Source organism: Grammomys surdaster, unplaced genomic scaffold (assembly GCF_004785775.1).
Source record: "Grammomys surdaster isolate TR1022 unplaced genomic scaffold, NIH_TR_1.0 97, whole genome shotgun sequence".
NCBI lineage: Eukaryota > Metazoa > Chordata > Mammalia > Rodentia > Muridae > Grammomys > Grammomys surdaster.
Window position 1 is genome coordinate 6,167,053 of NW_021604576.1, and position 27,892 is coordinate 6,194,944.

A 27,892-nucleotide genomic window follows, 5' to 3' on the forward strand; every position below is an offset into this window, starting at 1 on the left:
CCTAGCACTGGATTTAAAATAAGAATTGATAAAGATCTCTATGTGTGACAGGCGTACATTAGTAACAGCAGAGATTGACTATTCATTTGTTCATAGTAGAAAAGAGGAAAGAGAGGTGGAAGAAGAAAACAGCCACCTTCAGGCAAAGACACAAGAGAAACAGCAATAGAAAAAGAAGATAGCACATATGAGCAAGACATTGTATTGGTTACATCACACCTTGGGGCAAGTACTTGAGAGAAGGAGCTGAAAGGAGAAAAACTACCATGGCTCACTGTTTTCAGGGGGATTTCAGTTTATCTGTGGTAGTAAAGGTAGAGAGAAGGATATCCCAAAGGCCCAGAGAGCCGAGTTATTAACCTTCAAAGGCCCAGCTCTGCACCTACCAGTTAAGTACTACCTTCTAAACACCTCACAATATTTCCAAACAGTGCCACCAGATAGGAAACAAACACTCAAAGCATGAGCCCGTGGAGGACATTTCACTTTTAAACAACGAGGTATGAATAGAAATAAGAAAAGGCAGCATAATTAAAAATAAGTTTTTATATCAGATATTCAGAGCAAACAGAAGAGACCCCAGTTGAAGTCAGGGAGTTACGCAACAGTCAATAACAGTTGGCCCAGGATGTCTTGGCTAGAAATTTAAACATTATAATTTAGAATGGAGAGTGGCTGAGCTGACGGAATTAGACAAATGGTCAGATTTATATTGAAGGGCAGGTGGTTTTACTTACATTTGCTCCTTCTGCTCTGTCACTGGAAAAAATCTGGACAATAAAACAAAAAGAGTGCTGTCATACAACCTGTCAACCAGTGCTACCCAAAGCCCTTGTCCTTCCTCTTGTCTTCTTGCTCACTGGAAAGCCCCCATTCTGGGAGAAAAACAAAACACAGAATTTAAAGTTAGAAGCAAATGTAAACATCTTGTGAGGGCAAAAAGGTTTTCTATGATTCACACACACACACACACAGTCCCAATAATCAAAATGTATGTTCATCGTCTCAGACCTCATCAGGAAAGTTAAGGGGTGTGTGTGTGTGTGTGTGTGTGTGTGTGTGTGTGTGTGTGTAGCAGATAGCAGTTTATACAGAAATTCATAATTGATCAAGATCCAAAGAGTATCTGTGGAATGTGCAGGTGCTCAGTCACAAATGAGGTATCTATAATTCTCTCTTCTCTAAGGCCAGTTATCATGGCCTGAACAAGATCTGCACATGGTCAAGGCCGTCAAAATTCCAGCATGGAGAGAGGGTAGACTCATGAGTCCCTTGAGCCTAATTGAGGAGCTATTGACAGTTGATAACTTTTGGTAAAGAGAGAGTCTGTTCTCTTTAACGATGTATTCACTGCTATGTTGCCCACTCTCCAACGAATGGCCTCCCATTCCTGAATATATGGCCAGCAAAAACTGGTATCTGTGGGCTATAAAAACAGGGGAAATGATTCAGCAAATAAAGTGCCTACTGTACAAGAATAAAAATCCTAGTAGATTCACACACACACACACACACACACACAAGCACATCAGCACACATATGGCTTGCAATACAAGTGCTAGGGAGGTAGAGACAAAATGGTCACTCTGGCTTGCTTACTGGCTAGCCAGCCTAGGTGAACCAAGGAATTCCAAGTTCAGTGAGGGACCATAACTGAAGAAAGTTAAAGAGTGACTTGTGAAAGATACCCAAAGTAAATCTCCAGGCAGCACACTCTAATTTACACACGGGGGGTGGGGGGGGAGGCGGGGGAGGAGGAAGACAGAGAGACAGAGACAGAAAGAGACAGAAACAGAGAAAGAGACAGAGAGAGAGAGAGAGAGAGAGAGAGAGAGAGAGAGAGAGAGAGAGAGCAGTTCTTATTCAAAAAATAAGTGCTTACAAAAGTTTGTCACATACAATAGCACAAAACATCAAAGACATTTGGGCTCTGGGTAGAAAGTTTCTCTAACAATTCTTCATAACGGACCTGTGACTCTTAAAAGTTGGAGACCCCAGTCTACATACAAACAGAAACTAGATTACACAGACTTTTCAATGTGGAATCAAAATCTGGATAGACAAGATAAGTTTAATAGTAAAGTCATGTTTCATCACTAGAGATGGGCACTTTGGCAAAGCAGACTCCTTGCTTTAAATTAGAACCTTCATGCATGTTTCACTAGTTAATCATTCGCATATATCCCTTTGTTTAAAACTAGGCACAGACAGGAAGGTGAGCAATTAGAAAGGAAGAAAACAAGTCAACGGGGCAGAGTAATCTTTTTAAACAATTTGACTCAACTTGTTTAATCCTCTCATCTTAAATTATTCACAGGGGCATTTTGATTCTTGAAAGTTCATAAACAGAGTGCAAATCACCCAAGCAGAAGTAATTTACTGCTTTTAAGTCAAAGCCCTGCTTAGCTAGAGAGTCGGCTGTAGGAATTAACCAGAACAAAATCCTGATTAAACAACTAATTGGTTTGTCTACTAATGGAAAGAAAAACAAAGCACAGCTCTCCTCTTAGAGATACAGGGTCATAAAGTCGAAGTCTTTCAGACCTGCCTCAGAGAAGATGTTAAAATCACTGACAGTAAAATTTAACAAAGTGAAGCCCATGGAAGGGAAGACCGAGAAGAAACCCTGCCCCCACCTGAGCAGTCGGTCTCAGCCATCCATAGTACAGGTATGTTATTTATGTTCCTAAGTCAGTCTTGAGTCTCATCCTTTGTCTGCTAATGGATGCTAACAAATGCTGTCATATGGAAGATTGGTCAGCAGGTTTTCATGGTAACATCTAGATTGGGTACTGCTTAAACCATGTTCTTATTAATTTATATATTCTGCATATGCATATTTAAAGGGAGCATAATAATGTTAGGGGATATATTTGGTCTTGGAAGACTTTTTTGTTGCTAATTTCATTTTCTCACAGGTTGCACAGAAATAACTAATAGGTCTTTTACTTGAAGAGCATAAGAGTTTTCAGCACTAACTATGCAGTGGGCAGTGTGCTGAGCCCTTTGCAAGCACTGACATCTGTGAGACAAAATCCTGCTCTAACACTGCTAACACACAGCTAGAACATGACTGAGGCTGTACTAGATCCCACTCTATAAGAAGTACAGCAGAAACCCCATCACCATCCTGGCTGCATGGTGACAGATGAGAGGGAGCTATGAGTCAACCCTTCCAGATGAGTGTCCCACAGACTACAGGACACTTAGAGGGAAAGCAGAACAGTTGCTTTTCAAGACCCATCTCCCCCTGAAGCAGCCATGCTAGAGGAGAGCTTAGATTATACCCTGGCAGAGAAGCTCTTGAGTAGAGCCTGTGCCCTTTGGCAGCTGTGATAGTGGAATGTTAATTTTGAGAAGGCCTGTTGGTAACAGATTCTGGGAATTCTGTCTGGGAATGCTTGGTGTCTGTTGTTTCTAAGTACATGTGGGAAATAGGTGAAACAGCTTTTTTTTAAAGTTTTCTATTAAAAATTCTAAATGTAACAATCACAAATGTTAGAATGCTATGTTCTCCCATAAAATACCTTTTTCAATGGCATATAAATACAAATAATTTAAATCCTATAAGGAAATATCTAAAAATAAAAACAAATCAAATTGTATTGTGCTTTCAAAAGTAGCCTTTTAAAGCTCAATCAAAAGGTTCCTGTGAAATTTCTGTGTATCAACAACTAATAGCTAAAGAAACACAAAGCCAGCCCAATACAAACATGGTACTTTTCTTCTGAACATGACATTGTTCATATGTCTATATTTATACAATGTATAAAGACTACAATGGAAAATTTTACAAATAACATCAAAACATGATGTGAAGAAGTTGTACAGCTTATTATTATTATTATTATTATTATTATTATTAATAGATGGTCCTAACTCATTCCTCCACTATGTGCATGTAGTTAGCCATCCAAACAATTTTGTATTCTATAAAAAATAGCGCCAGCCTTGCCTAACATATGTGGTTACTGTGAGATTTAAATGAAGTTGTCTTATATAGTTAGTCTTCAGTACTCATACATAATGTCAGAGTCCATATTACAACACACAAGATACTCAGAGTCTTTGTTCCTAATTACTTGCTCATCTTCCACCCCCTTCACAACCACACCTTGGGCTTTTGATCTACCTCAGTCACCTACTACTTCTTTTTATTTGTCCTTTCCCCTTCCTTTCTACTGCAGAACAGTTTACTTTCGAGCACCATTTCGATTTCCTAAAGGTATTTTCTCATCATCTACATTTCCTTTTGGGGGGTGGAGGCTGGAGGCTAGTATTCAGGTGTATGTGTACGGTCGTATGTATGCATGCATGCTTCAAAGCCAGAGGTTAACCACAGGTGCCATTCTTCAGGAATTGTCTTCCACATACTGAGAACTAAGGCCCACCACTTCAGCTAGGTTGATGTCCTGGAAGCTCCAGGCATCTGGTGAGATACAGCCCCAGCATTAGTATTATACTCGCCTGCCAGCATATCTGGCATTTTATGTCCAGGTCCTCATCCTTGGGCACCAAGTGCTTTACCAACTATCTCTCCATCCTATTTTTTCACACTCACAGTTTTTTGTTCCCTCTACTAAAATTTGGCAGCTGACCTTCCTGCCCTGTAAACTTTGTTCTGTGTCAATGCATCCTTATAGGAACATCATCAGTTAGCCACCATAGGAACATCATCAGTTAGCCACCATAGGAACATCATCAGTTAGCCACTGAAGGAACAATATTGTCAGTTAGCCACTGGCTATATTGAGGGTGAAATAATTCCATTTCAATGGGAAGCTTAGGAAAATGTTGAAGTGCAGACAAGAACAAAGTCAAGAAGAAAACAGAATTAGTAATAATAGGATGAAACTGCCACCTCCTTCCCATTGTTTTCAATTCTACCACTATTGAGCCTGATGGGTCAGTGTTAGGGCACCGTAAAGACCAAAATTAGGAGGACAATGCGTCAGGGTTACAATGACAAAAATATTTTGTGAATTGTGGGAGGAAGGTGATCAAAGCTGATTCGATAGTAAGTTATTGAACTGACAGCTTGAGAATATCTATTTAGGTACAGGTTAAGCATTTTTAGGAAATCATAAATAGATGTTCAGTTTTAATAATCATACTGATAACTGACTGAGAGTAGTGACATTGCACATTTAACTGCATGTTGAAATGACAACAACCTCTATTTTCTTTCTCAAAGGGAGAAAACCAAAGTGAAAAAGAATCTCTGGGAAGCAGAAGGACACCAGTCACATTTGAAAAACCACTCAGCAAAGAAGGTCAGAATGTTACCTATTGTGATGATAGTTGGAGCATGGGGTAAAGTACAAAGAAGGTCAAGATATTACTTATGGGAGGTGGGAGTAAAATATGTCTTTGTCTAAAATATAGTATTTGATAAAGTATTTGTCCTTGGCCCAGCAGATTGTCAGTATAGACAGTTTGAAGAACTGAATTATCTGTGAAATTACTGATTTCTTCATTCACTATCTCATTCATGCATTCAGTATACTAGATACTGTGTCATGCATGGAGTTATATGCATGCATTTGTACGTGTGTGTGTGTTGTGTGTTGTGTATATATGTTGCATGTGTTTGTTCAAGTGTACTTAACTATGAAAATGTACATGGAAGTCAGAAGTGGGAATCAGCTGTCTTCCTCAATTGCTATCCATCTTATTTTTTGAGTGAGGGCCCGTCTCTGAACATGTAACTCACCACTTTTAGCTATACTGGCTGGACAGCAAGCCCTAGGGACACATCTAACTCTAACCCCCAGATTCCAGCCTGACACTACCATGCCCAGCTTTTATATAGGTGCTGGGGTTCAGAACTCAAGAGCCTCATGCTTTCATAACCAGCCCATTTCCACCCAGTCTTATTTCCAGCCTCTCAGTAGATAGCTCTTGGTTACCTACCATGTGTTAGGTACCTTTCCTTGGCCTTGAGGTACACAAGTAAACAACAGAATCCTAATCTTTATTCATGATGAAGTCGTGTTACAGAAAAACTTAAATAGATCATGACGAAGTTCATGCTGAGCAGAGGAACTTCAGGCAGTGAAGAGTTATTAAGATAATAAAGCAGATGTGGCAGCACGTGTTTCAAGCTTCATTGCCCATCTCTTCTTTACCCTGTCAACTGGAAAGCTAATCTGCCTAAGGCTGCACACTCAGTTCTACATGGATAATTCCAAATCCATATCAAGACAATTACTTTTGTGAAACTTGATCCAGTATTTTCCCATTGGCACTACACATATATACCTACATGTTTTGAAAAAAAATATGATTAAAGTTGAATTTATCTTACCCTTATTCAAATAGGCTACCTCTCTTCACTATCTTTCCTAATATCATGCTTTTGTTAAATTCCTCAAGCTTAAAACCTCATTCCTTATTTTATTTCTCTACCATGAGTCCTATAAAGTCTGTACCTCATCTGCCTCAGTAATATCATAGAACTTTGCTGGCTTTCTTGCAATCTCTGCAATAGCATCCTGAGCTAGGCCTTTATTCGTTAAGTCATACCTACACTACACGCAGGCACTAAGTGGCTTCTTCTATTTAGGAGTCTGTTTCACTCAATTTCTCTCCTTTCCCCTCAAGCACAAATACTATGGGCATATTGTGTTACTGTAACTACCACTTTGACGGCACACCTCAGCTCAAGAGTTGTGAATAGCTCAATACTGCCTTCAGGACAAACATAAATACTTTCACTCGGCTTTATAGCACCCAGTGCATTCTGTTCTTAACCCCTCTTGCCAACACATCTTTCCCTGTATGAAACCCACATTCTAACAAACAAAAGTAGTGGCAAGGGAATCATTAGACTGGAATACGGTATTGTTTATTAGAACAGCACAAAAGTTTTGTCATAAAGCAGAAGAAAGTTTTATTTAACATCTATCAGACAATCTTTATAGTGATTTCTATTAAACAAAATATTTGAAGTGAGGTATCTTCAGTTTCTATTTGTTTAGACTTCCTAACTTTAAGAAGAAAAACTACATATATGAAAATCACAGACCGATTTGCAAATAAAGAAAGGGTTTGCAGGCTAAGGGCACAGTTGAGCATCGCAGGACTTGCCTAACATATGCAATGCCCTAGCTTCTTTCCTTGGCAATAGAGGAGAAAAGATAATCTAAACAAAGAAATCATAAAAGAAGTCGTAAGTAAATAAATTCCTAGCAATGAATACTGCTGCCATCAGAAGCAGCTCTCTGAAAACATGGCCCCATTCTTGTGAATGTGGATGCTCTTCTTTAAGAGAATCTGAAAGAACATAGGTAGAAAAAAAACCCTGAATTTAGCAGATAAATATGCAACAGACACAAATAATTGAAATGAAATAAGATGTTCGATCCAGAAAAATAATGTTATAAAGATACTAGATCTTTTCTGTTGGATCAGTGTTACATTGTTATGTGTTTACATTCTTCTCTCCGTTTACTATCCTCATATATTTTTCAAAAATAAGGAGAAAATCTCTCTAGATTCCTGAGCACGCTTATTTACTTACTTATTTTTCAAGAATATATCTGGGGTTTTTTTACTGCTCAACTCAGAACATAAAAAATGCTTTGTGGTTTTAAGCAAATGAGGTGTTTCCATCACTGACTTCCTTCTGGGTTTTCATCCCAGCCATGAAAACAGAAATAATAGTCAGCATCCCTCACCTGAAGGCAAGCCAAGGAAGCATTGCACAGGAAGTTATCTCTCTTGGATGCGATACACAGTCAGTTCTCATATCCAATCTGACTCAAATGCTTAGGTGACATATTGACAAAAGGAGATGGCTTCATTTTGGATAAAAATTCACATAAAAAATGTCAAAAGTAAGAGTTATATTCTAGGAGATATAGTTAAAACAAAGAAGATGTTATCTCACAATTTTAAAATTGTATGTGGTGTGGTGTGGTGTGGTGTGGTATATATGTGCATGTTTGTATGTGGTGTAGCATAATGTTTGTGTAGAGATAGATAGATGATAGATAGATAGATAGATAGATAGATAGATAGATAGATAGATAGATAGATCACTGTGTGTATGTAGAAAGTAGTAGGCAACTTTAATAGTCTGTTCTCTCCTTCCACGTTTCATTCTGGAATCAAACTCAAGGTCTTCTGCTTATGCAGGAGGTATCTGACATGTTGGTCTATTTCACAGACCAACTCTCACTTTTTAATGTTTTATGTGCATGCAATGAAATATGATCCTATCAATGGCATTCTCCACTTCTAACTCCCTCATATTCCCCCAAACAATCCCCCTGGCAACTTTACAACTTTTAATAACCCACTAAGTTCAGTTAGTATTGCCCTTATGGGTCACTTTTGCTTTTTCTTTAATCAATTTAACATCATTATTCAATAATCAAAAATTCATGTGCGGTATATGTGTTTGTGTGGTTGTGTGTGTATGTGTGGATGTTCATGCATCAACATTGGAAATATTAATGTATATGTGTGCACACACCTGGAGTCCAGAAGAATCTTCTTCAGTTTCCTTCCACCCTATGTTTTGAGCTGAGGCATCTCACAGAACGCGAAGCTCATAGATCCTTCTGGGTTAGCTGGTCAGTGACCTTCTGGATTCTGCTTGTCTCTGCTAACCCTCCTCCCTGACAGTGTTGGAGTTACAGATGCAGACATGCCAATTTCTATTGGATGCTCAAGATAAAAAAGTAGGTCCCTATGCTTGTTTAACAGCCACTTTAATCAAAAAGCTATCTCATCAACCCCTTCAATTCTCAATTTTTTAAAAACATGTAGACTTTATCTGTGAGAATAAAAACATATGACATAATAATTATAACTTGTGGTCTATTGTAAGGCCTCTAGAGAGGTAAAAATATTCTACTGCCTATCTGGAATAAAAGTATCAAGAGCAATAAGCAGCATAGGACTTCACATGAGAAAAAGTAGCTCAAAAAACCTACAACTAGCCTTTCTCTCACAAAATTACAAAATAGACAATGACATGTACATGGTTTTATGTGCTTGGTCTGCTATAAAGCTTTCAATAAAGTTTTACTTCAAAATAGAAGAAAGAGAGAGGGAGAAAGAGACAAAGACAGAGAAAGACAGAGACAGAAAGATAGAGAGTCCTCTACAGATAATAATACAAAGCACGGATGTGATTAGCAAGAGTGTGTACAGATGAAAATAGGAATACTACAAATCTTCTTGAGCAAAGGAAGGCAAGAAAATAAAGACAACACTATAGAATTATCATTGTAATTCAAACGACACTTTTTACAAGGAGTAGTTTGAAGGTGTAGATTGTTTTAAACTAGAACTCTTCATACACAAAAAAATTCATAAAACTTAGTAGCATAAAACTAAGAAATGCACCTTTAGGATGACAAGACTAGTCTTGTCCTTGTTTATGTGTATTTATAGGAAGAAACCTTTCGCAGCTAGTAATAAAAACTCTTTGGTGAAGCTTTATTCAACAGAGAAGCTATTTAACTAAGGAAAACTGTTTTCATTAAACAGGCAAACTTAGCAGAGCTTCACATTTTCAATTAGGACTGAGTTATATTTAAGATATTTTATCTTTAAGAAGCAAATTTATTAGTATTTAAAGATAACATGTGATACACTATTGATCTTTCTATTTTCTCCACTCAAAAAACACAGGTGCAATGTCACAAAATATGCAGGTGTTGGTTTCTGATTTTAGACTTCTTATCTTCTGCAGAACGTGGTTCAGTTTATATCTACTGAGGAAATGAAAAATGTAACATATTTTGGAATCAAATAAATATAGCTTACTAATGTCCTTTTTTGAAAACAAATCTCTGTTTTAAAGCTTCTTATATTATATTCATTTATATTACTTTCTTCTTTAAAAATACATGTATTTTCATCCATAAAATATGTACATGACTTACCTAATAATGATTCATAATTGTTATTATTTATATATTAAGTATATGCTTTAATGAAACCTTATTGTGTAGTAATAGATCAAACTCTGGTGAATCTGGTGCTTATAATGGGTAGTGTGGTAGGTTGGATACTGGCAACTTAAAGATAATTACATTGTAATGCCCTAAACCTATTAATCTGGTTGTATGCATTGAACTTTGATTCTTAGGTTGTTTAAAAAAATCTCTTTTCTTTCATTGGATATTTTCTTTATTTACATTTCAAATGTTATTCCCTTTCCCAGTTTCCCTTCTGGAAACTCCCTATCCCATCCCTCCTCCGCCAGCTTCTATGTAGGTGCTCCTCTACCCACCCACCCACTCTGGCCTCCCTGCCCTGGCATTCCCCTACAATTCGGCATCGAGCCTTCACAGGACCAAGGGCTTCTCTTCCCATTAATGCCAGATAAAGCCATCTTCTGCTACATATGCAGCTCCAGCTGCCATGGGTCAGTCCATGTGTACTCTTTGGTTGGTGGTTTAGTCCCTGGGAGCTCTAGGGACTCTGGTTGGTTGATATTGTTGTTCTTCCTATGAGGTTGCAAATCCCTTCAGCTCCTTCAGTCCTTCCTCTAACTTCTCCATTAGTGACCTTGTTCTCAGTCCAATGGTTGGCTGCAAGCATCTGCCTCTGTATTTGTCAGGCTCTGTCAGAGCCTCTTAGGAGACAGCTATATCAGGCTCCTGTCAACATGTACTTCTTGACATCCGCTATTAATAGTGTTTGGGTTTGGTGACTGTATATGGGATGGATCCCCAGTTGGAGCAGTCTCTGGATGGCCTTTCCTTCAGTCTCTGCTGTGCTCTTTGTTTCCATATTTCCTACCATGAGTATTTTTGAGATGGGAAATTATCATTGCTCATCTGATATCCTCAACATAACCAACGGGTCATTGTGAGTGGACAGTAAGAAGGATAAATTCAGACAGAAGAGGAATACAGTGAGAAGCACAGTTTTGGATGGATATAATATGGAAGTGAAAGGAAGGACTACAGAGAAATGGAGAGAGCTTCTAGACTAGGGTGTAAAAAGAAAATGACTTTCCCAGAAGCCCCCAGTCCCAAACAACCCATTCCATTCTTTCAGACACTTTTTAGACTTCTGACCTCCTGAACTAAAATAAAATAAACTGTGGGGTTTTTTTTCAAGCCATTGAATTTGTGGTAGTTGCTACTGCATTCCTAGAAATCTTGAATAGAAAAAAGGAAGAAATCAAAAGCAAAATTAAATTGTATTACAGCCAATCGTGAAAATTAAGGGAAGCATATTACAAAGAACGGTTCAGAGATTTACACTTTTGAAGTCAAATCACACATGTGCTTTTTTCTAAATCCCAAGTGAAGATATTTAAGATCTTTGAGTCTGTCTGCTCATGTGCAAAAAATAAGGAGACTATTATTATCAGCTGGCCATAAATAAGGCTTATATTAGGTTTTATACCTTCACCATTTTGCATTGTGATTGATTAATTCTAATATTGATAGAAGGCAGATGAGAAAGAGTAATGAGATCATAGAAGTCCTGTGTACTGAGGCAAGTCTACTCATTCTTGCCAACTGATGCATTTGGGTTATGAAGACTATAGAGACAGTCTTTACAATGAAATTTCTTAATTTTCAATGCCAATTTATTATTATTTAATTAAAATTAACACTTCTCCCCTTCCCTTTCCTCCCTTCAAACCACGATAACCTCCCTACTAACAAATTGGTAGCCTCTTTGATTATTATTGTTACATACATACATATATTTATATATACAAACATATGCAAGGATATACAAATACAACATGTTGAGTTCATTTTTGTTGCTTGTGGTTTCAGAACTGATGACCCTGAATTGGGTAAACAATTTTAGGGGGATCTTAGTCCTGGAAGAGTAATTCCCACTTTTAGCATTCATTGTTGCCTTTAGTTTTTGGCTATGGGTTAGACCTTGTGAGATTTTCACCTTTCTGTGTTACCCTGTCTGGTGACTTTGCCATTGCTCGGTTCTTGTTTATGTGACCGTTTCTAAGAGCACGGCAGACTTCTTGGTATTTCGGATCTTACCATCTTTCTGTCCTCCTTCTGTGGTATTCTCTTGAGCCATAGATACAAGAGCTGTGCTGCAAATTATCCACAGTTACTGGGCTCTCCAAAATCCAGTGATCTTTGCAATATGTCCAATTGTGGTTTTCTGTAGCAAGAAAAGTGGAGACATTTGCTGTAGATAGAAGCTTCTTTTATCGCAAAGCTTATCTGTAAATATAAGATTTAGAATGTAGTAAGAAACTGTGCTGACTTAGCAATGTAGTAGTAGTATATTATTGTCTATGCTCCATGGCTTCACCATCCCTAAAAGCTGGCTAGGTTTCTAAATCCAGTCATAATTTCACTCCTGTTGAGTGGACCTGAAGTCCTCTTAGAAAGCTGTTTATTATCACTAATATATAAGTATCACTATTGAGCTTCCTTATATATCCTACCATGCTTGTCATTGTGATGGTTCACAGGTGTCACAGCTGGGTAGGACTACTCATTGCTTTGTTCCCTTGGCTGCTTGCTGGGTCAAATGATAGATTTACTTTCAGTTTTTTAAGAACTCTCCACACTTATTTCCAGAGGGGCCGCAACACTTTGCATTACCACCAATAGTAAATTTTCGATGCTCTCTCCACACCCACCAGAGCTTTTTGTCTGTTGTTCATGTGGATCATAGACATACTGGCTGGTGAGATGAAGTCTTGGAGTTGGTTTAGTTTGAATTTTCTTAACTGCTAAGGATGATGAACACTTCTTGATGGATTTCTTAGCCATTTTTATTTCTTCTGTTGAGAACTCTCTGTTTAAAAACCTAGCCGATTTTTGAGTGGTTCACTTGTTTTCTTGACTTTTCTTTTTTAAGTTTTCTGTATATTCACTCCTATTTTGGGGTTTCTACTGAATCGATTGTTTCCTTAGCTATACAGAAGTTTTGTTGGCCTTAGTTCCTGGGCAAATAGAGTCCTATTCAGAAAGTCCTTCTCTAAGTCTGTATGTTGTAGAGAATAGCCAGTTTTTCTCTAGCAGCCTTAGTATTTCAGGTTCAAGCTGAGGTCTCTGATCTACTCACAGTTAATTTTTGTTCAGGGCAGTAGATATGGGTTAAATTTCATTAATTATAGTTTTGTTTATTTTCTTTCTAGAGTCTCATAACTTTGCTTATTCCTCTTAAGTTCTAACTATTGCTTCTAGTACTCTACTGTTTTGTCATTGCTAACAAATGCCTCTCGGTTTAGAGAGTTTTTGTTTCTTTCTTTTTTTGTTTTGTTCTTCCCTGAACTTTTTAGGCTGATTCAATTATGAGGCTTTTCTTTTACTTTCAGTGATGGCAGATAGAGATGCGGGGAAGAGTCGTCTACATTGGCAATCATATGGTCTTTTAGAACTTGGAGTGAACTATTCTGGGCTTTTCTAAAATTTTCATTGAATAATCAGGTGTTATTCTGATGGGTTTTCCTTTATATGTGATTTGTGTTTTTTCTCTTGTAGCTTTCAGTATTTTTCTTTGTCCTGAATACTTAGGATTATAACTATTTTAAGCCTTGTGGAGATTCTTTTCTGGTCTGTGTACTTGAATATATATTTAGGAGATTTTTTTTCTTCAATGGTATATGCCATTGTCCTGGATTCTTCTCTCTCATCTCTATGTGAAATTTGAAGATGTGTGCTTTCAACGGTATCCTACTTTCCTGCATGTTAGATTACAGTTCACATGCATGTATGTGATGATGCTGCGAAGGTGGCTCAGAAACTATTAGGGTTCATAAGCATGTTTTTGTACTTTTTTAAGTTTTCATCGTCTTTGCTTATTTTATCTAGATCCTCTGTCTTATCTTTGTTATCCTGATATTCTGTCTTATGCTTGTTTCATCCTACTTGTAAGCTCAGTTTTCAAAAAGGAACAGTGAGGGGTTTTTTATTTCATATTTATTTACACTTGTGTTTTGTTCAATGTTTCTATCTTATTATTGAATTTAGTCTTCAAATTCTAAATTAGCTCTATCATTTTACTAAACCCCATATTTGTACATTCTTGAATATAACTTGGACTTTTATTGTTAGCCTCTTGGAGTTCAATGAAGAATTTGTTAATGTGTCCTTTAAATTCTTTGAATTCTTGATAAAAATTTATTTTTGGTCTTTTAATTTCTGTGCTTTTGAACTCATTTAGGTACTTCCTTTGAGAGAACGCCTGCTTAAAACTAGTAGATTTGATAGAAAACATGCTATTTTGGCTATTCATGTTGCTTCCAGTTTTATGATTTGACCTAGGCTCTTTCTTTGCACATTTGCATGAGAATTTGTCCTGCCTTAGACTGGGTCAGTGTGGGAGCTGCATAATTGTACCAGGAAAATATGGCTGACAAACCACAGATCTGGACGAGGCCTGTAGATGTAGAGCAGGCAGTGGGTAGAGAGAAACAGGGAAAAGGAAAGAAGCTTTTAACCAGTCACAGCTGGCTCATGACCAATCCTCGGGATGTAAGTTAGGACCGTGGGTATTCCACAGAAGGAGGGTGGAGCATTGAACATGAGATAGGGAATTTCAACTTACTCTGCCAAGGGGACTCAAAAAACACTTAAGAGTTCACAGGCATCTCTGCGACAACGTTGGCAGCCTAAGATGAGCGGATAATGTTAATCTTTTTCTTTTTGAAATATGTCCCCAAACCCCAACTAATGCTAATTTTTTTCAATGCAGATTAAACTTTAATTACCTTATTCCTAAGTATTTAACATGAAAGCATATGCAAATCATGCATTTGCTTATATGTTTTTTATTGGATACTTTATTTACAGTTCAGATGTTATCCCCTTACCCCATCCCCTCCCCGCCACCCCGCCCAGGAACCCCCTATCCTGTTGCCCTTCCTCTTCCTCCTGCTTCTCTGAGGAGGTGCCCCTACCTACCCCACTACTCCCACCTCTCCACCCTTGAATTAGCCCACACACAGCGTCCAGCCTTCATGGGACCAAGGATCTCCTCTCCCACCTATGCCCAAGAGGGCCATCCTCCCTTATATATACAGCTGGAGCCATTGATCCCTCCCTAAGTGCTCCCAGGCTGGTGGTTTAGACCCTGGGAGCTCTGGTTGGTTGGTATTGTTGCTCTCCTCATGGGGCTGCAAACCCTTTCAGCTCCTACAGTCTTCACTATAACTCCTCCATTAGGAACCCCTTGATCAGTTCAATGGTTAGCTGTGAGCATCTGCCTCTGAATATGTCAAACTCTGGCAGACCTCTAAAGACACAGCTATATCAGGCTTCTGTCAGCATGCACTTCCTGATATCCACATCAGCGTCTACCTTTGGTGACTGCACATGGGATGGATACCTAGGTGGCATGCTCTCCAGACGGTCCCTCCTTCAGTTTCTGTCCCTCACTTTTTCTCCATATTTGCTCCCTTGAGTATTTTGTTACTCCTTCTAAGAAGGTAATGTTAATTTTTTAATGCTCACATTTTTTTCTCTTCTTTCCCTTTTTTTTTTAATCACTGAGACAAAATTCTGAGCTCTTGCCTGATTTAGTACAAATGTCAATACAGTGAGCACTTACCAATCACATGGTAGGTTTTCAGTGTTGTTCAACCAAGGGAATAGTTGTTGTCTATAGACAAAATTCTGAGTCTGCCTATGTTGTCAGTTCTGCTCTTATTCTTCCCCTCCTCTTTGCTAACGATGCTCACTCTGACTCTTGTGTTTTGTTTTTCTATGAAATATGATTTACTTTATTTGTTTTATTTTGGTTTGGTTTTGTTCCTTAACCGAAAATAGGGATATTTTTCCTTCTCATAATACACTCTAATTATGGTTTTCCTTCCTTATATTCTTCCCAGTGTTTTTTTTTTTCGACTTCCCCCAATTCAAACTTGCTTCTTTTCTCTCTCAGAAAATATACAGGCTTCTAAGTGATAACAATACAATAAAATAAGATAAAATAAAACTGTGAGGAGTAGAGGGAGGAGAAACCATAATAAATATATACCATGTGAGAACTTAATCTATTTTTTATAAAAGAGAATATGTTGAAAGAGAGAGAGAAGAGAGAGAGGGAGAAAAAAAATCTCCAATATTGGCTATAATTACTAACACATACAATTAATTTTACTTCTGTGTACTATAAAAATAAACTGACTGCATTAAAATTTACAAGTCAGAAAAACTTCCCTATGTAAGACCAACCAGTCTGCTGGGATCCATGAAGAACATTAAGGCTAATTTTAATAGTACATCCATGTCAGTTATGTTCATCAATTAAACAGTAATATGTGACTATATTTTAATTATAAATTTTTATTTGAACTATCCCAGTATTTCATTGCTTCATCCAAGCAAAGTCCAGTCTTCTATAGTAAACAACTCCATTTACAGAACTTTCAAAATGGTATCAGATACAATGAGAAACAAAATAATTTAGAAAAAATAAACTTGGTCTGCGAAATTTCTGAAAATAGCAAAACACAAATATGATCAATTTTTCTAGTTTTAAATGTTCTATGTTCACTTGGAAAGGGACAGAGAAAAGATCAGGCATCCCAGTGTCAGGAGGTCACCCTAAAGAAGGTATGAATTAGTGAAACATGTGAGTTGTTTAGAGACAGAGGGGCAGGAGTCAGTAAGGGCTAACTGTGTCTTTCCCCCTCATTCACAGTGAACTTGATTTATTTCTAGTAAGCAGCTCCTCTACCTCTTCACTCTTTACCTCGCTCATTTCCACGTACTTACCTCCAAGTCCAAATTATAGTAAGAACACTCCCAGTTTTAGATAACATAGAGCCCTTCACACCACCACAGGTATCACCAACTAGCTAGAGACAGACCACACTTTTTAGGTCAAGTGTCCATCTATATGTACCATCTGTGTGCATTCCTGCATGCGGCACAGAAGGAGATGCTTCACTGAAGAGGGAGAAGCAAACAAGGCAAAGTTATGCTTGGAAAACACAGCGTGCTAGAAATATTCAACAGAAGACCACACGCTAAGTTATATAATAAATGTTACTACTAATCTCATCAACTAAAGAGTACCTAACCAACAAAGGTAGGATGTTTTATTTTCTTTTACATATTTTTTATACTTTTACATTATTTAAATGTACTTGCAGTTCAATTAAATTGTTGCCTTTTGTATATTTTTTCTGCTAAGAGACACAGCTGACTCATGAGAAATTCCATTGTGTTTTCCTGAGTCTGAGAAAGTTATTAAGTAAATGGAGGCTCGTGTACGATCCACATAGAAAACTGCTGAGCAGACTTGAAAAAGTTAATATAAACTTTTGAAAGACAATTATTCACTCTGACTAGTAGAACACTTTGTGTTTGTATTGAATTTTTCTCAAATGGAGGCTTTATCTAATCCTCACAGAAATTCCCAAGACAAAGTATTTTTCATTTTATGGATGAAGAAACTGTTACAGAAAACATGGCTTACCCACTGTCAGCCACAGAACTTGTGATGCAAGGATTAGAGTTCTTTATTCAATAGCTAGTCCTAGTGACTCACAGTGTTCCTTAATATCTGCTCATAAAATGTATTCTCTGGTCTACAAAGTGAGTTCCAGGACAGCCAGGGCTACACAGAGAAACCCTGTCTCGAAAAACAAAAACAAAAAAAAACTATTATGTACTTATTTCATAATTAATGCCCTAACCACAAATCAAATTATGTTTTAATTAATTCATGAATCTCTTAGAACTGTCACAGAATCTGTGTCATTTTAGAAGGGTGTGGTAATGACCCTGGAAAATATGCCTAGGTGCTAGGATCTACTGAGGAGTAAGTCAAAATGGGATAAAGATAAATTTTAAAGATCTGATTGAAAGAAAAAAATAATCATGTATTTGTTACCAGCATAAAGTCATACTGCAAATGTACATGTACTATAAAAGTATGTGATATGGCACGGGTCTTTATACGAAAGAGTAAGAAGTAAAGGAGATGGCTTAGTACTTATTTCTCTTCCAGAGGATGCAAGTTCAATTTCCAGTACCCATGTCACTCATAAATACATGGAACTCTAGCTCTAAGGGATCCAAAGCTCTCTTCTGCCTCTATTGGCACCTGTATACATGTAGCATACAGTCATAAAGACACACATACACGTAACAAAAATAAATCTTTAATTAAAAAAGAAATGGTCTATAAAAGGCATGATGTTTTACCAATTCTGCCTAGTCAATATATTGAGAACTTCTTAAAGTCATATTTTATTATCTATTTTAAACACACTTTTCTTTTAAAAGAGGTGTTCCTACAAAGATATTTGAACACCCCACAACCACTATTTGGCCCATCTTCTATGAGAAGCTCATGATAACTGTAAATCTTTGTGTGTGTGTGTGTGTGTGTGTGTGTGTGTGTGTGTGTGTGTGTTCAATCTCCAGAATCCTGAGAATTCTGCTTTGAAATAAACAGAAATTATGTCAGTGTGTATGGATATGAGAAAGGATGGGCTATCACATTTTCGATACCTAGAATAAAATAGCATTACATTGGAGATAAGATGGGAAAAAATATCCTTTTATTGGATAAAGAAAAATGGTAAAATTCATGATTCCTTGTTTTTAATAGCTGAATAGTATTATACTGTATAAATGAGCCACATTTTCTGTATCTATTCTTCAGTTGAAGGATATCTGGGTTGTTTCTAGCTTCTGGTTATTACGAATAATACTGCTTTGAACACAGTGGAGCATGTGTCTTGTAGTATGTTGGAGCATCTTCTGGGTATATGCCCAGGAGCTGTGTAGCTGGGTCTTCAGATATTTCCAATTTTCTGAGGAATTGTGAGATTGATTTCCAGAGTGATTGTACCAGTTTGTACTTCCACAACCAATGAAGGAGTGTTTCTCTTTCGCCACATCTTCTCCAGCATGTGCCATCACTTGAGTTTTTACTCTTAACCATTCTGATTGGTGTAAGGTGGAATCTCAGGGCTGTTCTAATTTGCATTATTTCCCTGAGGACTAAGGATGTTGAACTTTTATTTTAGTGCCTCTGGGCCCCAGTGGGAGAAGATGTACCTAATCCTGTAGAGACTTCATGACCCAGCGAAGGCAGATGCTTGCAAGGGGGTGAGGGACTATGGATGGGTGGAGAGGAACATCTCAGAGGCAAAGGGATGGAGCAGAGAGTGAAGTCCTCCCTCTAGGAGGAAGGACTGGGAGGGTGCAACAGTTGGGATATAAATAACTAAAATAATTAATTAAAATGCATAATTGAAAACAAATAAACATAAAATAAAAATACCCCCCCTAAAGAAAGATGGTAAAACAGAAGATGCTTTGACACAGGCACATAGGGACCACAAATCCTCCTGTGTTTCTATGAAAGCAATTGACTGCCATGGAAAGTGCTGTTCTTTTACTCTAGGAGCTACTAGCTACTGATAAGCTAATCAACATTCCATACACATGTGCTAGGACTGAGTATGTCCTGCACTGCAGTTTGGGGGAAGATTTTAAACATGTTTCAGTGTTTCATCAAGAAGAAGGTCCTTATGCAGACTTTAACGTTGTAATTACACTGGTGCTCTTTAGCACTCAAAACAGTGTAAACACTTGAGGGAGTCCATTTAAACATAATGAGAATATATTTAGTACCATGTTTTCTATCTTGTAGAAAAGTACTTTAAAGCCGGGAGGAAAGTAGTCCCATGAGAAAGCCGGGAGTTTAGGCTTTCTTAGCCACAAACTTTTTAGAAACAGTAAACAGTGACTCAATTTTTACTCCTGAAATATATTTCTGAAGTCATATTGTATTGAAAGGTTTTTGAGGAATTGTAGAAAATTTCACCTTAAAGGTCTTCTATAATGAAAATTATTGCACTGTGATTTCTCCAGATTTATCAGTTTTATACTTCTAAATTTCTAATATTAAATTGGTCTACTTCTTTTCACTTGTTTTTACCTTTTATTGAAAAGAGATTCTTTTCTCATACAGCATAGCTGGTTCTATTTCCCAACCTCTCCTTCTCCCAGTTCTTTCCATCTCTCCTCCCGTTCAAATTCACTCCCTCTCTATCTCTTATTAGAAAAGAACAGGCGTCTAAAAGATAACAAGTCGTAACAAAATAAAATATAATAAGATAAAACAAAAGCCACCATATACAAGTTGGATGAGGAAAACCAACGAGAGGAAAAGAGCACAAGAGAAGGAAAGTACAAGAGTCTGTTCTCACACTTGGCAATGCCATAAAAGTATTAAACTATAAAATATAATATATACACATAGGACCTTATGAAGACTTGTACAGAGCCGATGATAACTGCTTCGGTTTCTCTGAGTTGTTATGAGCTTTGCTTAGGAGAATTAGAGGCCCTTAGTTTTTTGGGTGTCTTCCATCATCTCTGGCTCTTTTACTCTCTGACTCTTCTGCAGGGTTCCCTGAACTCTGAGAGAAGAAGTCTGATGGAGATATCTCCTTTAGAACTATGCTTTCTAAGCATTCTATGAGTATAGCAGAAATAAGATACTGCCTTTGAGTATAGCAGAATACCACTACTATTTTTTAAGACTAATAGTACTTGGTATTACCTTTGATCTCTGGGCTATCGTGTCTCTCTAGTCTCTGAGTCTTTTGGCCACCCAAGTAGTATCAGGTATGGATTCCATCTCATGGAGTGGGCCTTAAGACAAATAAGACATTGTTGTTATTCCCACAAGCATTGTGCCACTATTGTCCTAGCATATCTGATAGGGAGAATGCTACCTGTAGGTTTGTGGCTAGGTTGATACTCACCTTTCTCTTTTGGTAGCCTTCAGCATACCAAATATATTAACAGATAGGACCTATACAGGGACCAGCTCTACCTCTACATGGACAATGAGTTGTATAGCTGTTATATTCAGCAGTGGAAACTTACTGTCAGTTTGTGGAGAGCAACCTGTTGTCTTGGCAACAATATTGGTTATTTGGGGATTTCCATGGGAAACCTTTGGTTATCAACTCAATTGTATGTAATGTAATCCAGTCCTAGTACTAGAAGCTTCATTTGGTGGCAAGAGATAGCCAATGAGGACTCTCTATCCCCCATTATTTAGAGACTTCTTCAAGATCACCTCCCTAATTTTAAGAGGTTTCCACTACACTAGGTTTCCATACCACCCGCCAATTCTAGGTATCTCTCCCTGCATTTACCTATTACAACCATATCTCCCCATACCCACCATACCTGACCCTTGCAGTACAATGATATTGATGATTGGAAATTGTTTTAAATTTCCTAAATATAGTACATCTGCTTAAAAATAAATTGAACACCATAGATAACAAATAACCACTCAAATATGTATTTTCTCTTTTTACCTTTTATAATCTTTAATATTCAATTCTTTACTTTCTATAAAATATTTTCTATCATTCAGGCATATATCAATGAGTGGATTATGCTCTAATCAAATAGCAATTCTTAATCTTAATTAGAAATTATATTTGTAAAAAAAGAAATTATATTTGTAAATCTGATGGAAAAATTATTTCTGAATTGAAAATAGAGCTATTGTATTCTACTTGGTGTAATCTCTATAGACAGGATTCCATCCAAATCTACAAATAATCAAATCAAACTGAGAAATTTGATTTTGTAAAAGTGAGACTGTGGATTCTAAACTAATATCAAGGACAAAATGTCTACCTTTTTCACTTTGCTGAATCTATCATGCACTAATTGTAGTCATAAATTGTGAATACTATAACAAAACCAACAATGCCTTTTGGATGCTGAGAGCTCATTCTGTGTTTTGTTAGCATTATAAGGCAAATATACAGTGTGAAATTTTGATCATGCAATAAACAAACTTTTAGTATACTTTTCTTTGGCCTCCAGGTTAGTCCTCCTATGTGAGGACTTTTCCTGAAGATTTTTCTGGAAGAGAATCAGCATCTCTGTAGATTATGTTTCCAAATAAAACTGTGTCAAGAGTAATGTGTGTTCTTCGATTTAGTGTCATTTCTTTGCCCTAGACAACAGCACTGAGGAAAACTCCCTCAGAGGTTTCACCACAAATCCTCACCCTGAATGTCCAGCAGAACTCACCGGAACAATGTCAGAGATGGAGCAAACTAGGACTAGGAAAGAAAAGCCAGTCAGGTAAGAACATGAAGCACATAGCACAGGTTGGAGACTTCATACTGACAGTTTAGTGGGGGTGGGGGAGGTAAGTTTCTATTTCCCTTCTGAGTTAAGCAAAAGTTTAAGCAAGCAATCTACAGCAGAATCTTAGCCAGTGAAGTGAATCAGAAAAGGAAAATTCACTTCATCCAGCAGTTCATGTATTATTGACTAGCCATGGATACTAATCAATGTCCAGTCAGCCACTTGCTGAACAATAAATCTGACTCACAAGCATTGCAGCCACATGTGTGTTACTGTATCATCATGGAAACAACCCACATACTTACTAGACATGTTTTTGAAAAATAATATTCCAAGTACATAAAGAAATCACTATTTCGATTTTAAAAAACATTGTAATATTCCCAAAGACAGATTATGATTTTCTTTGTTAGAGAAAGAGCAACATGATAACAAAAGACAGTTAGAGAAGCAAGCAATCTATCAGACACTGAAGGAATAGTTTTATAAATACTGTGCATAAAATGACTTGAAATATCACAAAGAGATGCCAAATTAAATGTAAATCTATGAATTCACACACACAGGAGAGGAAGGGCAAGGGGAAGAAGCTGGGAACATCTTCATTTTACTGCCTGGCACAGTATTACATGCCTGCTGACACTATTTGAGTTGCTTAGCTATGGTTAAGGTAGTTGCAATGGGTGTATAAAACAATAAAAACATAAACCTCTGGATCAGGTTAGAAGAATTGTTATTTAAAAAGTAGAAATGATCTGTTTCCTGCCCACCTCACCACTCTACTTCTCTTCTGTGCTCATTGCCCCAGGACTTTGCTAAAGCATCTACTGTTCATCTTTATGATTATCTCATATTCAGAGTCCTGACTGAACTCTGAACTATAATGACTGAACAATAGGTGCTAGAAAATGTGTTGTAGGTGAGCACAAATGAGGCTGTACATGAAGATAAACACAAGCTCACTCTCTCACACAGAAACCAATATTCAAATAAAACCTAACATATCATGTAGGCACAGAAAAGATGCTGAAGTCTGAGTTAAGGGCCAGAGACTTTACAACAAAATACGCACTTATTTATACTAGTTATGTAACTATTGATATCTCTAGAAGGCTTTTCATTGTCATTAGTGGGATCCCCTTATCTTCATCCTGCAATGTAAGCAACCCGGGGCACAGAAAGTTTAATTAGTTTCCTGTAGGAAGAGGGTCAGCTCAGAATAAAATGACATTAAAGAAGACATGAATTTCTGAGTGGTGACTTTTCTTTCTTCCCAACAAACACTCTCCTCTTTAATCAGCAGCCTAACCTCTGAACTAACTTTCCTTTATAGCATTTAGTTTAACATTTTTAAGCTTTTCCAATAAGCTGTGGTAACTGTAGAGGAATTTTATTTAGCAAAATGGCTGCTCTGGCAAGGGATCAGATACAAAGAACTTCTAGGTCTGTATGACATGTTTGAGATGACACCTTTAATCCCAAACAATGAAAGTAAAGGTAGTTTGTAGAAGGAAGCAGTCATGTTGAAAGTGACATTTAATTGAGGGGCAGACAAAGTGACAAATCAGAGAAAGATTTGACAGAATGAGTCAGAAATAGGGTATGCCCAATTCTCATAACAACAGACAGGAAAGAGAGACTGCTTAAGAGCAGTGCAGCATGAATAGAGGGCAGGCAGTTCAACTGAGATCAGGCAATGCAGTGGAGTTCATTTGAGCTCAGTTGGGTGCAGGTTGGTGCAGCTCAGTTGAATTTTTGAGTTTGTGCAGTTTCAATCCGTTTGTGTAGTCAGTGCAGTTCAGTTTGTGGCACTCAGAGACAGTTTTTCCAAGCAGAGCAATTCAGTGAGCAACCAAAAGAAGCCAGATTGAGTAACTCAGCTTTTAGAAGACAAGATTGAACAAGGTTAGAAGCTTCCAGGCCTAGGCCTAGGCCTAAGAATAGTTACAATAGAGAAAGAAGTGCTCTCGGTTCACGCTAAGCTGTATGTTTGCACTGCTTAGCTACAGCTCTCATTTCATCCCTCCATCTGAGGAAATATATGTGATATTTACAAGTAACAAGTTTTCAGAAGGCTTTATTTAACTCCATACTGTTTACTCTAGTTATAGAACTGTCTCATCCTCTGTCAGCCCTAACCATTTCCACCCATTTCTCAAGTACTGTCATCATATCCTCACGTCTCTGGAGGACCTTGTCTGACCTTCTTACTGAGGTCACACTCACCTGTGTAAGAGCTCTTCCAGAATACATGTCTCTGTAGGTGTTCATGTGATTATCTGAAATCATTAGTCTCATCCTTTTTCTTCTCTTCCTCTTCATCCTCCTTCTCTTTTTCCTCTTCCTCTTCCTTTCCCTCCTTCATGCTTCACGAAACTAGGAATAGTATCCTCAGTACTCAGCTGGCACAATATTGATTAAATTAATCAGCAAATAAACACAAGCATATTGAATTCATTTCTCCAGAACTTTTAAATTTTCAAAAGTATATAGATCATCAGTAGGGGTAGGATAAATATGAACAACACCCATCCATCATTTTCAATGATGATTCATTTCCATCCTTGGGGAAAGTAAACATGAGGAGTACCTCACAAAGATCTGAAGGGAGCAATGCTGTACTCAAAGGGCTCAATTATTTACTCTTTACTAGACTTTTAGTCAACCTAACTATTCTGGGCTGACAAAACTGTTTAATTCTAGATGACTTTTTTGCTGATAGCTCTCTCTGAAGTGTGGATAGCAATGTAGCTTAGGAATTATTAACAAGCTACATTCTATATCCAAGGTAACAAAATGCTTCTGCTTTCTTAGGGAGTGGCTGTCATACATTTTCTCAGAATTAAGAAAAAATAGAGCATACAATAAAGGAAGCTCCAATGACATACTTGATTAAAGCTAAAGGAGTTAGCGTGATGCTGCCTGGGGGTTACAGAAACTCTCTCTTGACCTCATGTGAACCAGTGTTACCTAGATAGAATCCTATGGATATCCTTGCATATCATTACACAGCATCAAAGGTAACTATTGAAGGGAAACATCTTTGTACAATATACCCAGTGAATCAAGATTCTTTTGGTATCTACAGTAAATACAAAACAGTACCTTCAGCTTTCAGCAATGTAAAGTTTAAAAAGTTCTTCCTAGTTGAAAAACATTAAGGGTTTAGTTGATTATAGGCTAAAGTAAATATGTAAATGCCTAGTTCTTGCCTCAAGTTTTAAGTTTGGAGAAAATATAATATTAATAAAAAATCTAAATGTAATATTTTTTTTAAAGTACATTCACTTCATTGTCTGACCCAAACTTTCTACCAAAAAGAGATTATTAGGTCTGAAAGAATTAACAAGTATTTGTGGGATATTGAGTGATGTAGATTTGAAATTTCTGTAAAAAATGCAGGGTGATATGACTGGTTGCATATTGATATCCATTATGTGCAGAAGATGGAGAGAGGAAAATTTTAAGAAAACATGAGCATAGACACTGCCACCTGCATCAGTCACCAGAATAGAACCAACAACATGTACACATAGATGGGAAAAGTTATTAAGCACTGGTTCACAAGATAATAGAAGCTGAAAATAACTGGTCTTTATAGTCAGCAAGCAGATAACCTGGACACACAACTGTATAGTTCTACTCCAAGGGAGATTCATATAAGTTCCATTGTAAAAGCAACAAGCACAAGACACAAAAAGCCAATTTTCAGTGTTCTGTGAGAAGACAACAAACGACAAATATTAAGCTCAAAATGCGAGGATCCAGAGACCTTCTGCTGGTTCTGTGACCCAAGCTATTTAGGAGAGGTAATCTGCTTTTCTTGGTCTTATGATATCCTTGTAATTTTCTTCAAAAACACACTAACAATGTTTTCCCATGTATCAAAGTCCCCATGGCCCTGCCAAGAGGATATGTAATCCGTTTTTTTCTCTCACTATCTCCAGTCCATCTATATGAATTGAAACTACACAGAAGCCTGTTTTTCTGATTCTAACATAAAGGTCTTCTCACTACTTCATATTCTTCTTGTCTTGCTAGGATCATGCTTTCTCAAAACTCTCGAACATAAAATTTGCATTCATTTGAACATACAACTAATAATATTCATTTGATCATAGAGAGAACTTCAAAGATAACTATTCAGAAAAGTAAGCATTCAGTTAACAACATAATCCACTGTACCTTAGCCTCGAATATTGTTTTGTAAGGATAAAAGAATGTGTGTATGAATTTAAGTACAATACATCTCCTTTGTAATTTATATAAACACAAAAAGACATAGTATTTATTGTATAAATTTGATTTTCATAAAACAAAATATTTCTATTATATCTTAACTTGTCTTGCATATAATTTTAAAGGTAGCCAAAATTAATTTTACATCCAAAGTAATAATACTTATCTCAAATATATGGCATCTAAGAAAGAGATATTTTTTAAGACATCTCAGTACTGCATATCGACATTTCTGATTGCAATCTGTTTGTGTTAAAGCAACGTTCAGGTATCTTTCCCCTTTTTATACCATTTCACAACATTTTCTAAATTGTCCATTTGAGGAAAGACATTCTCTGTAAATCTTCCTTCAAAAAAAATCAACAAATTTGTTATCTTGTCAGAGAATCATTTAGCTTCTGAAAGACAGAGGGTTCACCCTAGGAAGACTCATTGAAGCCATTTGTCCATTACCAAGAAAAAAAAGGGTCAGTTTCTAGCATTCTATCTCAGCACATCCTTATTTTTTAATATAAAAAAAGGTACAGTTTGATGTACACTACTGAATACCAAGCAAAAGATGTGTTTTGCCTGGAAATGTCAAATAGCTACATCTGAAAGAGAAGCCAGAGCTGGGTGCTGATAGGTTAAGTGGTTAAATGGCAACCAAGGAAGTGAGTAAAGCATTCAGTGCCTGAGTTGGGGTGGGGCTGCTACAAGTTTGACTTCTCCAGTACAGGATGCAGCTTTCACTGCTACCCAGGATGCTGAGAAGAAAGGTTATTTCTATGAATAGCCTGCTCTGTTCATAATAGCAATCAGTCTCTATTTGGGTGGCTTTAAACTAAGCAATCATTTCACAGCAGGAGCAATGAGAGGAGAGGAGAATTCAAAATCTCATCAGCACTCATAAACACTGATGTTTATTGTTCTGTAACTAGCAAAAACAAAAATCGCTGTGGGAAAGATGCTTTAACAACCCATATGTGACTTTATAGCTGAGATAGGAAAGGAATGTCAGCTATCAAGTTTACAAAAATAAAATAAAATTAGTGGTACAATGATTTGTAAGCTTTTGATTTTAAATAAATAAATAAATAATAAATAAATAAATAAATAAATAAATAGACAAGGAAACCAGTCATGCTGGTTTAGTTTTTTGAGGTATTTTGGGAAATATTGTGAAAATTACATGCTATCACTTCTAGTCCGAAATTAAAACTTCTCTCTATGGTAAACACTGCTTTTGTGATTAATTATTAAAAACAACTCCATTGTTGGTGGGACTGCAAGATGGTGCAACCACTTTGGAAATCAGTCTGGCGGTTCCTCAGAAAATTGGACATATCATTACCTGAGGATCCAGCTATACCACTCCTAGGCATATACCCAGAAGATGCTCGAACATATAATAAGGACATATGCTCAACTGTGTTCATAGCAGCCTTATTTATAATAGCCAGGAGCTGGAAAGAACCCAGATGTCCTTCAACTGAGGAATGGATTCAAAAAATGTGGTATATTTACAAAATGGAGTATTACTCAGCTATTAAAAACAATGAATTCGAGAGGTTCCTAGGTAAATGGATGGAACTAGAAATTATCATCCTGAGTGA

The 27,892-nt window shown here is 37.1% G+C and overlaps 1 protein-coding gene across 1 annotated transcript in view; it reads left to right on the forward strand.

Annotated features, from left to right (window-relative positions):
• Window positions 1-2,558: 2,558 nt before the first annotated feature.
• Window positions 2,559-27,892, forward strand: part of Cngb3 (cyclic nucleotide gated channel beta 3) — a 172,722-nt gene continuing 147,388 nt past the window's right edge. The window contains 3 exon segments of the mRNA XM_028779786.1: window positions 2,559-2,669; window positions 5,195-5,273; window positions 21,926-22,052. Coding sequence (XP_028635619.1) covers window positions 2,559-2,669; window positions 5,195-5,273; window positions 21,926-22,052 — 317 coding nt within the window.